This window comes from Xiphias gladius, chromosome 23, assembly GCF_016859285.1.
Source record: "Xiphias gladius isolate SHS-SW01 ecotype Sanya breed wild chromosome 23, ASM1685928v1, whole genome shotgun sequence".
Taxonomy (NCBI): Eukaryota; Metazoa; Chordata; class Actinopteri; order Istiophoriformes; family Xiphiidae; genus Xiphias; species Xiphias gladius.
The window spans coordinates 8729015-8742164 of NC_053422.1; the positions used below are offsets into that span (position 1 = coordinate 8729015).

The 13150-nt window shown below is 41.8% G+C and overlaps 1 protein-coding gene across 1 annotated transcript in view; it reads left to right on the plus strand.

The window, feature by feature from the left end:
• The window catches only part of slit3 (slit homolog 3 (Drosophila)), a 248394-nt gene that overhangs the window by 134561 nt on the left and 100683 nt on the right, over positions 1 to 13150 (plus strand). Inside the window, exon 6 of the mRNA XM_040120062.1 lies at positions 10726 to 10797. Within this exon, the coding sequence (XP_039975996.1) occupies positions 10726 to 10797 (72 nt within the window). The remainder of the gene's footprint in view (positions 1 to 10725; positions 10798 to 13150) is intronic.

Sequence of the window (13150 nt, forward strand, 5' to 3'; positions counted from 1 at the left end):
ACTTTGCACATTGGATATATATCCCACTCTAAAATGCTGCACTCTGCCCTTAACCTTATTAACACCAGACTCGAAACTGCTTTAAACTACACAGTGAACCATTTTACTTTTTTTCTGACAAAATTAGGAGTGACTCAGGCACATAAACATCATTCATTTCTTCCTCCCTCTTTTTGACTTTTGTAGCACCTCCTTCTCCTCGTCCTCCCTGGTCTCCTCGTGTTTGTTTCTCTAGTTTCTTCCTCCCTCCATGTTTTCCTTGCCCCTTTTAGTCCCCTCGAATTGCATCCCTTTCCCTTTCTTCCTCTCTCTGTCTTCTTCTTGTTCTTTCTCTTCATATGTCGTCACTTCTTCATCCTCTATCCTCCCTACCAACAAGTTTACTTTTCCTTCTTCTATTATTCTTCCTCTTGTTTCTTTCATCCCATCATCTGTCCGTCAGTCTTTTGTCTTTCCATGCTCTTTCCCGTGTGGTCCCTTTTCTCTGTCTTTCACTTTTATTTTCTCTTTTTTCTCTTCTTCATCTTCCATTTCTCTCTCCATTCCATCCTCTATTGTTCACTCCATCCCTACTCTGCATCCTTCCTCCACTCCTACCTCCTTTCTCACCATCCCTCCATTCCCAGCTCCCTCCAACTAGCCCCTAACCCTTAAATTCCTCTCCCTCGCTCCCACACTATTTCCCTCTTTTTTCTTTTTCACCCCTCTCCATCCGTCCATCCATTAGACAAGGTGACTCCTGCAGTAAAAGGGTCCAACCCTCCATTACACCACAGGGTAAAAAAAACCTTCATGATATTCTGTCCCTGGTGGACACAGCATTGACTTTCTCATATGTCTCCCTCTCCCTCTCACTTTGTCTCTCTCCCGCTCGCTCTCACTTTCTCCTTTCTCTCTCTCTCTCACCGCCTCTCAATCACTCTTGATCTGTGTCCCTCTCCCCTTCTGTCTCACTCACTCTGCTTCTCAGAGGGTAGGGCCTCTATCTTTCTCACTTAGTTGTTCCCTGTCATGCTGACTAGTGGCTACCACAGCATTGCATGCCATTTACTGCAGTTCTCTCATGCACACACGCATGCTGCACACACACATGCTCTCATACACGCACATACACGCACACACACACACACACACACACACACAAACCTTTTTGACCCTGCTATCAGATTGACTGTTTTGCTGAAACTGCCAAGAACCTGGCAAATACGATTACTGTAGTCTTCCACTAACCTAAGGAGACAGGTATATGCCATACATCTGTGTGTAGGTGTTTGTGTGTGTATGTGTGAGCTCCCCATATACATTGTGCTGACTGCTGGTCCTCTCATTGCCTTAAACTCAACCTGTCAGTGAAACTACAGATGATAAAGGCAAATGTAAGGTTAGAATGGACAGAAAGCACTGTGCCAAAATTCCTGTAATATGCTCTCTGTTTTACGGTTTTATCTACGTCACATTCTGGATGCTTAATATCGTATCCAATTATATCTAATCGTATTTTCCATGATCTAATCTGGTCCTGTCTTGTCTTGCCTTGTCAGAAACGTCACCATGCTAACCAGTCCTGAGAATGTCCAACAGCGTGGTGTCTTTGGCGTCAAACACTTGTGGTTTCGTTTTTCTGCTCTTGGGCTTATCATAAAGTCGCGATGCAGCGGGGAAAAAAAATGTCTGATCCCTTTTGAAAAACAAGATGCCGTTGAATTGCCGAATTTTTCATGATATGTGGAGGAAGCATGTGGCGGGTTTCCTCTGCACACAGGAAGTGACGCATTGAAACTTACGGTGAGGTAGAAGTGAGAATGTAAATCCTAAACAGCAAGGAGAAAGCTCTCTGTCCTTAGAAAACTGCACTTTGCACCAAAACCCACGCCGTAAGACAAAAAGAGGAATACATCTCAGCTGCTGGATCGGGCACTGCACTGAAGTTTAACTGTAACTGCCTCTTTGATCCACCAGTGTCAAGGCATGCAAGTCTTATAATGGATGCACTACTGTACTTTTAACATATAACACTACTGCAGGCCTTGAATTGGCCATCTATTGGTTTTACAGTACTTTCTGCTCTGCCTCCTGTTCCGACAGTTTCTAAGTCACTGTGCACCTGTGATCAACAACCAGGCAGTCCAGCTTTGGTCATCCCTTCACTTGTTTCAAAACTTAACTGTATAACAGGGACATTTTTACATGGTTGTCACCCAGTTATGACAAGAGTTTAATCAGCAGTGTGCACAATATTCCTCAATAACATTAAGCGCCTTGGGCTATTTTTGCAAGGACGCTGTTAAGGTTAACAGTGCTTTAAAGTTTTTTAAAAAGAAGAAAAAAAAATCACAACATGTGTCTAATTAATTCAGTTCAATACAAAATGTATTCAAGGCAAACTGGTTTGCAAACAGAACAATATAAAATCACATGCTAAATATGTTCATGGAGAGAGAAAAAAAAGCTGAGAAAAAAAATGAGGTTAGCAACCTTATTCGGATAGTGTCCCACGCTGTCGTGCCGGAGGTTTACACAGTCAGAGGAAAGTATATTAAAAACTTTTCTTTTAATACTCCACCAGCCTGATGCAGTAAACCCCACCAACTTGTATCCCAGAGTTGTAACAGATCAACAACAAAAGTAATAATACTTTTGTAAAAGTCGTAAAATTAGTATCCTAAAACATTTTTTTTTCACATTTGACAAGCAGATATATTTGATACATCGCAATATCACGAGATTCTGTCAGACTACTATTTAAACCTATAATATGAAGGTTATACTACGGTATACAGTAGTTAGCTACTGTAATGCTTTCTGCTCACAGTGAAGACAGACAAAGAAGCAGTGATAACTGTGATCAACCACAGATACTGTGTGTGTACAGTTGTGGTCACGCTTAAATCACAACACATGCGCGTCACTCACGCTGGGAGGCATATACTGTAGCTGTAGTTGGATTACAGAAGCATGGATGCATCAGATAAGGTACAGCTGTTTCATATGCCCTCACATTACACCTCAGTGCCCACACAGACACGCTTTTTATCTTCTGTAGCCATCACGTCCTCATATTGTACCTTGTGTTCCATCTACCCACCTTCTCGCTCTCTTACCCACTTTTTTTATTGTGATCAAATTTAATTCATATGTCCCACCGGGTTCCACCCATGCTCAGCATCAACACCACTCACAGTGCCTTTAGGTGGTTTGGAAGAATGTGTTCAAAGAATGCAATATGTAATTTCTTCAGCGATACAACCGTACAGTTTATCAGTGTAAGAAAAAAAAAAAGGGAACCCACCTCATGGCTTTACTTCTTTACCTTTCTCCTTCCTGTCATCCTCTCCTTTCTCTTCTCTCTCGTAAAAAACACCTCCATGCTTCACGCTTCCCTACCCACAATGCAGTGCCGGATGGCAGTTTGTTTGAATTATGATAACAGCGCCTTAGAAAGAGGTGAGAACATTGTGTCGGCTACGTGCACATGCACACGCACATACACACCAACAGACACACAAACACACACACAAGTTACTGACCTGCACTGCTGTGTGTCTCGGTCATTGCAGATGTGTGCCTTCAGTTGCTTTTATGTTTACCACAATTCCAGCAGTGGACGTACTAGAGCCAGGCATATATCTAGCAAGTATGTGCCTGTGAAAATATACAATAAAGATTAATAATTAGCATCCTTTTGAGAGCACAACATCTTTAAAACAAGGTGACACCTAGAGCGATAATGCACACACACACTTCACAGAGCCGTTCTTCCCCCACCAAGCATACTGTCCCTTTCCAGGAGTGGCGGGGAAGAAGAATGAAGACATGATAGCCAGCTTCCTAAAATCAGATTCCCATTTTTCTTTGCATGACACCAACCCTCTACGCACGTCCTTAAATGGCAGGATGCAGCTAATTCATTAAAGGTTGTGACCAGCCGAGACAGGAGGGAGGAAATGTCAGTAGCTTTGTCTGAATTGTAACATATTTAGCTAGACAGCATTCCCATAACAGTTTTATTTTCCACCACAGTGATAGGATTTGCAACTCATATTTGATGTAACATTTACTTAAATTCAGGAAAAGACGATGTGTAGTAGTTATTTTCCGCTATAGACAGAATACAGTAGATTAGATTTTAGAGTTTTGCAGGCCGCTTTTACTTAACTTGAACTTTAACATTAGACAAATATGTTTCCATCTCTTTTCACTGTTTATTTTTTGTGGCCAAAAGAGTTACAAAAATCATCAATCCAATTCAAGAAAATGTAAGGTTATATTCAGTTTTACTCATTTACAAAAAAAGAGCTGGATGGAAAGCTACTTGGTATCCTTGACTGCATATACACAGTCAACAGAGGTGGACTTATAATTCTGTGGAAAACATGACGTGGTTTCCTGCACCCTTGAACATCACTCAGAGTGGACTCATTTGCAAGTCAAAACCAACCCCTCCTTGTATAAATCCTCATTTACTGCATTAAGGCCACACGAAATGGCAGGAATGGTAGATGTCCATCCACCCTGCATCAATCCTACATCAGCAGGACGGCAGGTATTCCCACCAGTTTCTCTTGGAAATAAATCAGCACAGCACAGCAAACCTGCATCGATTGTCTCACTTATACTAATGTGTTAGTCACAGTGTTATTTTTAGATAGAAAGAGAACCAGAACAGACAGTGAGAGAGTAATAAAAGCAATTAAAAAGATTTAAAGATTGTAAACGGCAGAGAAAGTGAGAGAGAGAGAGAGACAGATGTGAGTCCTCTCATTGGCCTTTCATTCTTCACTTCTACATTACCACCACACCTATCCTTGGTCCACTTACATCCCTTACCCCTCCTTTGTTGTTCAGTCTCTTACTTCTTCTTTCCTTCCATTTATTTTTTCCCGGTTCTTTAGTTTTTGGCTTTTCAATCTCAAACCTCTTCCTCCTCTACTAATCTTTTGGCCCTTAACTTTCCTCTGTCCAGCGGACCACCCCTTCTTTTTTTATTTCTTTCATTTCCCCACTTTCTCATTTTGCCCAGTGTCTTGCTGCATGGCTCCTGTCCCTTCCTTCTATTTTCTATTTATCTCCTACTATTTACTCCCCTGCAACTTTTCTTTGAATCCTTTCATCAGTTTTGCTCCTTTCTCCTTCTGATATTCATTTTACCATTCTCATCCCATTCCTTTCTTCCCTGTTTCATATTTTATTTTAGTTTGCTCATCTTTGCATTCCTCATCTTTCTTTGGTGTGTCTATATAAGTGTGCAGTCAGACTGGTAATGACACGAGACAAGTGATTTGTTTCTTGATAGACAAAAAAATGACAGAAAGTTGGGGCTGGCATTGGAGAGATCTCAGTTACATGACCTACATAGAAATGTTTATGCAAATGTGCAGAAGTGAATAACATTTTAAGTGAAGTTTTAAATTCTAAAATTTCCTTTGAGTTTAGCCCATAGTCATTGATGTTAGTGGGAAACATGTAAAAAAAGGTGAATATTTTCTTAGCAAAAAAAAAGTTCAGCTTCAGACCAATTTAGACAAACATTAATTAGTATTTCCCAAATTAATGTAACTATACATTTATTAGTAATTTAACTCCCACTATTGGCTCATATTAACATTACATACTATAGAAACAACAAAGTCCCTGCAAGTGTGGATGCAAGGTAGCTGTCAAGCAAATATAATGCAGACATTGCAGACATAATGCAGACATATTTATTTTGTTGTAAGATGAAAGTTAGAGTTGTTTCTATCCTCTGAGTTGAGCATATACTATAAAACCGAAATAGACTTTCAAGAATTTTCAAAAGTTTGGACATTTCTGTTGTCATTTGCTTCACAATGGCTGCATTTGACCAGAACATACAAAATGTGCAACTGTATAAGTACAATTGTAATGGAAGCAGCCACAGCAAATGTGTTTCCAGTATGTCTCCACCACAATTCATTGAGTACTTTCTGTATTTTTTTGGTAATTCCTAGTCAAAAATTGTTATTTACATTAATGTTTTGACAAATCATTATTTGTTGATATGAATTGGATGGAAACCTAGCTGTCCTTTCATTAATTACTCAGCCAGAAGTTGTTGCTCACTGATGGAGTCATGGAGCGGCAGGGCTGCTCCGTGTGCGTTTATGTGTGTGTGTGCTTCCCCGTGCTCCAGATGGTGGCAGAGGGACGCATTGAATCAGTGTGCCAATAGGCCTTATAATAGACATGATTAAACGCCCTAACTATATGGAAGGAAATTAAATTTTGGCCCCTTGTTCTATCCCCCTGTAATAAACGTCTGCAATGTGAACACAGGAAAGCACACACAAGAACAAGAATAGAATGGTACAAATATATAGAAAACACACACACACACACACACACACACACACACACACACACACACACACACACACACACACACACACACACACACACACACACACACACACACACACACACACACACACAGACACATAAAGTAGGCCTTGATCCCAGATTGATACCAATCACTGCTAATCAGGGTGCTTGGTGAACAAAGCTGTCAGAGGAATCCAGTCCTATCACAGATGATGGAATCACTTACTGTGGATGAGGATGGAAGATGAAACGTGGCCAACAATAATTCACCAGTTATTCTCCGTTTTAGAAAAATTAACAGTGTGATTTTTCTGGAGGATGGTGATATGTTCTCAAAATTATCAACACACAGTCCAAGAGTTACATACAGTTGAAGAGTTGAAGACATTTCAACACTTGTCTGACAGTCCTTGTCAGTTGTACAGAGTGGGGGTCCCCCAGCCTGGCATCAAAAAGTCGTGATTGTCATTGAATATGGTGGATATTGAGACACATTAGAGTCACATGAACAAAGATGTGGAAGTCTTCAACTTTGCAAATTTTTAATCCAGAACAACAAATTCTCAACTAAACAACAAAATGGGTAGTTTGTCAGTACCTTCCAAAACAACCCAGATCCAAAACTGATACATATGAGTTTTTTCGGATGTCCTACCTTAGGCTACGTTCACACTGCAACCCTTAGTGCTCAATTCGGATTTATTACTCAGATACAAATTTTTTTTCTTTCTCTGTTTGGCTGTTCATTGTTTTTTGAATCCGGCCAATATCAGATTCCAGTGTGAATTGGTCACTGTCCTTAACTGACCCGCAAGCACCAAAGAACAATAACAAAGACATCACACGCAGCACGCTGTCATGTGGACGTAAACATGGAGGCCACAGAAGTCAGCGTTTACAGTTTCATTTCTAAGTTGATATGCAGCAGAAGCCAGCTAATTCATGAACAGATGATAACCAGGATGAGGAGAGAGAACCAAATTTTTAATGGTGGCTTTTTGTGGAGCAATGGCTATAACTTCTGTTTAGAGTTGAGTTAACCTCTACACCATTATTTTCGGCCTTGCTACATAAAGGACACACTGCTTCCTGCACTGCCACTGAATGTTAGCACTGGACATACGTGGTGAGGTGCGAAATTGCCCAATATGGATGCAATAACCAGAAACCTTAATCAACCTCTTCGTTCCTTAGAATCGCACAGCCGTATATCCCTATACTCCATGGTCTGTGTCACAAAAAGAGCGGTACAGCACTAAATAGAAAGGCTTAAATAACTACAGTCAACTTTGGCAGTGCCATGCGTCTCCATATGGCTGATCAGGCTGTGTGCCAGTTTGCCAGCCTAAAAAAAAACCCAAGCCTCTTAATTAGATAAAACACAAATATGGCACAGCCATATGCTGGTATTATCCCCAGACTGACTATATTTTAGAGTCCAGTCATTTAACAGATGCTCCCACTCAAAGCTCTCTCCCAACAAGTAGCCGAAAAAGAAAAAAGAATCTCTTCTAAACACAGCTTTTGACAAGAGTGCAAACCCTATCAGACTATTCTTTTACACTGTTACATGACAGACCAATTGTTTAGTACTCCACATTGATGATCCAAGCGATCTTTACAAATTGTGCTCAATTAATCAAGCACGGCATGGCAAGGCAGTAAACAACTTATCTCTCAATCACCTCTAAAATATAATTGCATTGCATCAAAGCAGATCAAAACATCTCCTCAGTCTCTGGAAGCCTTTGGAGGGCCGACAATAATTATGTTGCAAGCCAAACCTGGCCTGTGGGCACAGAGTTGTTTGATATTTACTGTCTTGAGTCCAAACTGAATTCATGCCAGCCATAAACCACCAGCAGCTGGTCAATATCATGTAGAAATACAGTACATGAAAAATGTGCTTTGCTGTTCTTCACCGGGGACTGCTTTCCATGAGCCAGTCATGGACTTCTTTGCTATTTCCAGCTTGGAAAAAATGTAAATATAAGGGCATACGATTCAGACCAACACAATCACACTATTGTCCGTATTTGTGGTTGATTTTCTTTCTTCTGTTTTTTCACCACGTAACTCTCTTTGTCAGTGCTTTTCAGGACTTCAATAACTTCAATAAGATGGTGATGTTCACCTTTTTCTAATACGTTTTTCACCTTTATCTTGTACGAAGCCACTGCCTTGGGGCCTTTCTTTGACCAGCGGCTTCTTGAAAGGCAGCTATATATTGAGGTTGACTTGTGGTGTAGTAAATTCTCTTTTCAGATACTCTGAGGACTTACATATCCCTCATTTTCGTCTCGCACACCCACACTAATATGCACATATAAAAAACAAATCAAAGAATATGTTGCTCCTGAAGCCGAGATGCCATTTCTTTTGCCCTACAGAGAGAACCCAACTCCTGTTTTGGGAAGCACCTTCCTCAGGGTTAAACGCTGATATGACTGATACAACAGGTGCTGCAGTATGCTGAGCAGAAAGCGAGGCTGTGTATAGAAGAAGAAAAGGAGATTTAAAAGGTTGATAGAAAACGGAGAAGAAACGGATTAGCGATGGATAGATGGAGTGTGAGAAGAGAAAAGGTGAAGGGGAATCAGAGATGAGAGGAGGGGGAGAAAAAATGGATTATGAATGGAGAGGAGAAAACATGAACAATGGAGAAGATGGAGGCTCCAATACAAGAGAGAAAAAAGAAAAGGAGAGGATAGAAGTCAAAGAAAAAAAGGATTAGGGATGGAGGGCTCTAGTGGAAGAGAAATGAGATGTTGAAGGGGACAAGAAGGAGAAGATTAAGGTGGAGTGATATGCTTTTATATTCTAGTGTCTGGAGAGCAGACAGTAACTAGCCATGCTGCTAGTGTGTGTGTGTGTGTGTGTGTGTGTGTGTGTGTGTGTGTGTGTGTGTGTGTGTGTGTGTGTGTGTGTGTGTGTGTGTGTGTTTTAGAGGATATTTGTGTTTCTGTATCTTCATGATTACATGTGTTCTTCTGTTTGTGTGTTTCTGTAAGTGTGTTTGTGTTTGAATGTTTCTCTGCTTATGTGTGGTTATGTCTTTCCCTCTGTATACGTGTGCGTGTGTGCACATGTCCACCTGTCTTAGTGTGTGTGTGTGTGTGTGTGTAACAGGCTAAATGCTACTCATCCTTCCTGGAGTTGGAAAAAGAAAAAAGCACAAGAGAAAAAAAAAACCAAGAAGATACTTTTAAATTTCTGCCCTTCGTATCTTTCCAATCTGCATACATTCATCTGCTCCTCCACAGAAGAAGAAGAGAGGGGGAGGAGAGACAGAGGGATGGATGGATGATAAGGAGAGAGGGAGGGAGGAGTGGAGGTTTCAGGGTTGTTGGGTTCATGGATGGAGGGATGGATGGTGGCGAGGAGGGGGGTTGAATACCTAGAGCTGAGCAAATTAAAGTAAAAGCAAAGGATGGATGATAGAGGGGTACAGGATGCATTTGGGAGTCCGGTGAACAAGGCAACGAGCAAGCCAGAGAGGAGGGGGAGGAAGAGAGAGGGAGAGAGAAGAGCAGGGAGGTGGAGGGGGGGGAGAAAGAGAGAGAGAAAGGAAGGAAGGAAGGAGAACGGGAAAGAGAGGCAGAGTCGTGACTGTAGGTTGATTTACGAGGCTTTCCTTTTAATGAAATTGTTTCAGTGACAGAGCCGGTAAAAGGCCCTTAATGGATTGGCTGGCCTAATGTAATGAAATTACTCCCTCTTTCACTACAGAGAGAGAAAAAAAAGAATAAAAGAGGACATGGGGAGGAGGATGGGAGAGGAGGGGGTGGGAGAGGAGAAAATGCAATTAATATTTACAGAACAGACAAGCAGGGTGGGCTTTAGTAGCTACGTCTCGCTCGCTCTCTTCCTCAGTGTGTCTACCTCTCTCGTCCCTCTCTCTCCCGGTGGCCAGTGTATGCTGGGCGTACGGCAAGGGAGAGAGGTGATAGGCTGACGCCAGACAGGCCACTTCAGCGCACTGGTCTTCTCTCTCGCACTCTCCTTTTCCTCTCCTCCTCTCCTCAGGGCTGGCCATATCAGTGCTGAGGTGAGAGACTTAACCTTAGCTTGTGTGCTATCGTCTGGACTGGGTATCCCTAGAGTGTATCTGTGCGAGTGTGTGTGGGAGTGAGAGTTAATGCGGGTTCCTTCTACTTTAAGCCCACTACTGAGGTATCACCTCACACACAACCCCACGGGCGCACACACACTCATTCACGCAACCCATCTTTTGTTAGTCCCTCCCCCAGCTGAGCGGACCCTGCCGACTTGCATCTGACTCTCTCCCATCTCTGTCTCTCATCTGTTTGTGTGTGTGTGTGTGTGTGTGTGTGTGCGTGCGTGCGTCTGTCTGTGTGTGCGCGTGTGTTGATGTGCATGGTGCAGGCAACTGGACAGCAACCACATCAGCTGCATCGAAGATGGAGCTTTCCGAGCGCTGCGCGATCTGGAGATACTGTAAGTAGAGAAAAACCCTGGTCCTCTCACTCTGACTCCTCCATCTCTCTCCCCCACCTCTGCCTCCTCCTCTCATCAGACCCTTCTTCTCCTCTTTTCCCCTTTTCATGTGCTTTCTGTGAAGCAGGAATCTATCCTGCGCTCTCGTCCTGTCACTATCAGCTTTGTTAGCTGTCTTATTCTGTTTCTTGGTCCTTGTATGCTTCTTTCTTCTTTCATTTAAAAATTCACATCTTTCTCTCTTCTCCTCTCTGCTCTCCTCGCCTCTCTTACTCGCATGTCATACCTCAATCTTTCACCTTCATCTACTTTTCTGTCTCATCTTTTTGTCTTTCTCTTTACGCACATCTGGTGTTCGTCTTGAATACAAGAAAAGCTTCAACTTAAAGATGCTTTTGTAGGTTCTTTACGTATTTCTGTGTGTGAATTATCTTTAGCGGTCTCCCTGTGTACGGGTGTGTGCGCTGAGGTGCACATCTAAGTACTTGTGTGCATTGCTTGCGAAGATGAAGCGTAGCATACCTGTTAATTTACCAGCAAATGTGTCCTTGACTTACAATACACTGATATACACACACACACAAGCACAAAGAGTGAGGATAAAAGTGTATCTGCCACCTGCTGTGGTTTGCGTTTTCTCTGCATCATGTGTGTTAATGCATGTGGATGATTCCCTCGGCATATGCTCTAGCGTTTTTGCTTCCAGCTGTGTGTGTGTGTGTGTGTGTGTGTGTGTGTGTGTGTGTGTGTGTGTGTGTGTGTGTGTGTGTGCGTGTGTGTGTGTGTGTGTGTGTGTGTGCGCGTGTGTGTGTGTGTGTGTGTGTGTGTAGTTGAGAGTGTGAGAGAGAGTGTGCGCGAGTTTGTGTGTCTGATCTGTCCACATTTTTAGAGCTGCTCATTTGTCACTATGCTCAGAGGTGTGACTGGCAACTGTGCAATGCCAGGTTGTGCTGGGAAAGGTGTCTACCTTCTCTACACTTGTATGTGTGCACATCATTGTGCATGAATATGTGTTTGTATGTGTGTCCATGGCATGCATTTCTTCTTGCATAGAGGCAGATGCTATGCTTCATTGTGCATTGCGCATCTTAGCCTCAACTCATCGCAACAAATCAGCTGTCCCACAACATTTTTTGTGATAAAATACACCACCTGAAGGGTATAGTGTCAAGGCTTAATTTTGTAAAAAAAAAAAAAAAAAAAGAGAAAGAAAGAAGTTAACACCAATTTTTTTTTTCCTTTGGTTGGCACAAGCATTGGTTAATTTGTCCGCAGGCTTGTTGGCAATGCAGTCATGTTCTGCTATATGGTGCTGAGGGGTGAAAAGGTTAGTAGTAATGTTGCTGATTATGTTTATTAGAGGGTAAAACTGAATAGCAAATGAGGCGGAGAGGAAAAAAAAGAGAGAGAGGCACAAGGACAAAGAAAGATAGAGGGAGTAGAAGAGATAAGAAAAGACAGCAAAGGAGAGGAAAGAATGACAGTAAAGAAAAGGAGCAGAAAAAGAGGAGAAGGTTGACACCACTCTCCCAACAGCTAGTCTCCCTGTCACCGATTACATTGTAAAGGGATAAATGTTGGCTGACCGTTACAGGAGGACTTGGTTTAAGTTCATTGAGTGAGACCCAGAGGAACAGACTGGTAATACTGATACAGTGCTAGAGCTGAAATTTGAGCAGGCGGCGGAAGTTGTTTGCTGTCATGGTTTGAAAAGATTGTGACGGTAATCAGATGGGTTTTTTTTTTGCATCAATTAGGCAGCCCAAACGAATAATATAACTCTTAATTGGTTGCTTTTGGAAGAGATCTGTCTCATTATCACATAAAAATCTCTTGTGCCAACCTACATTGTGGGAGACAGACTATTAAAACCAGGGACCAGTATGTAAAATATGTAAAATTTATGCTCAGGACATGACCAGAACTGCAGTTTATGAAATACATGTGTTCTTTTTTTAAAAACAACACATGTAGCTAAAACTACATCCTACTTATTGAATCCATGGACTCCACTTCTGTGTACAATTTTATTTTATTAAATTCCTCGAATTTCTTCTCATTTATTTAAGGTGGGATCAAGGATAATATGAAAACTTTTGTATCCTGATTATTTACAGTAGAACCCAGGTATTTGCGATGTATTGTATTGAGATTCCCAACAGCATTAGACACATCTTAATGAGTGTCCTGTTGTAGGTGTGATTGTTGTTGGTGCAGTCCTGTGCCGCCTGATGTGTTCACATGAATGGTTAAAGAGAGCAGACGATAAAGTGGAAAACGGTCAATATATGGCAGCTTACACTGTGGATCAAATCCAGTTCACATTTTACTACTAATTTTAAAGGTTATGCAT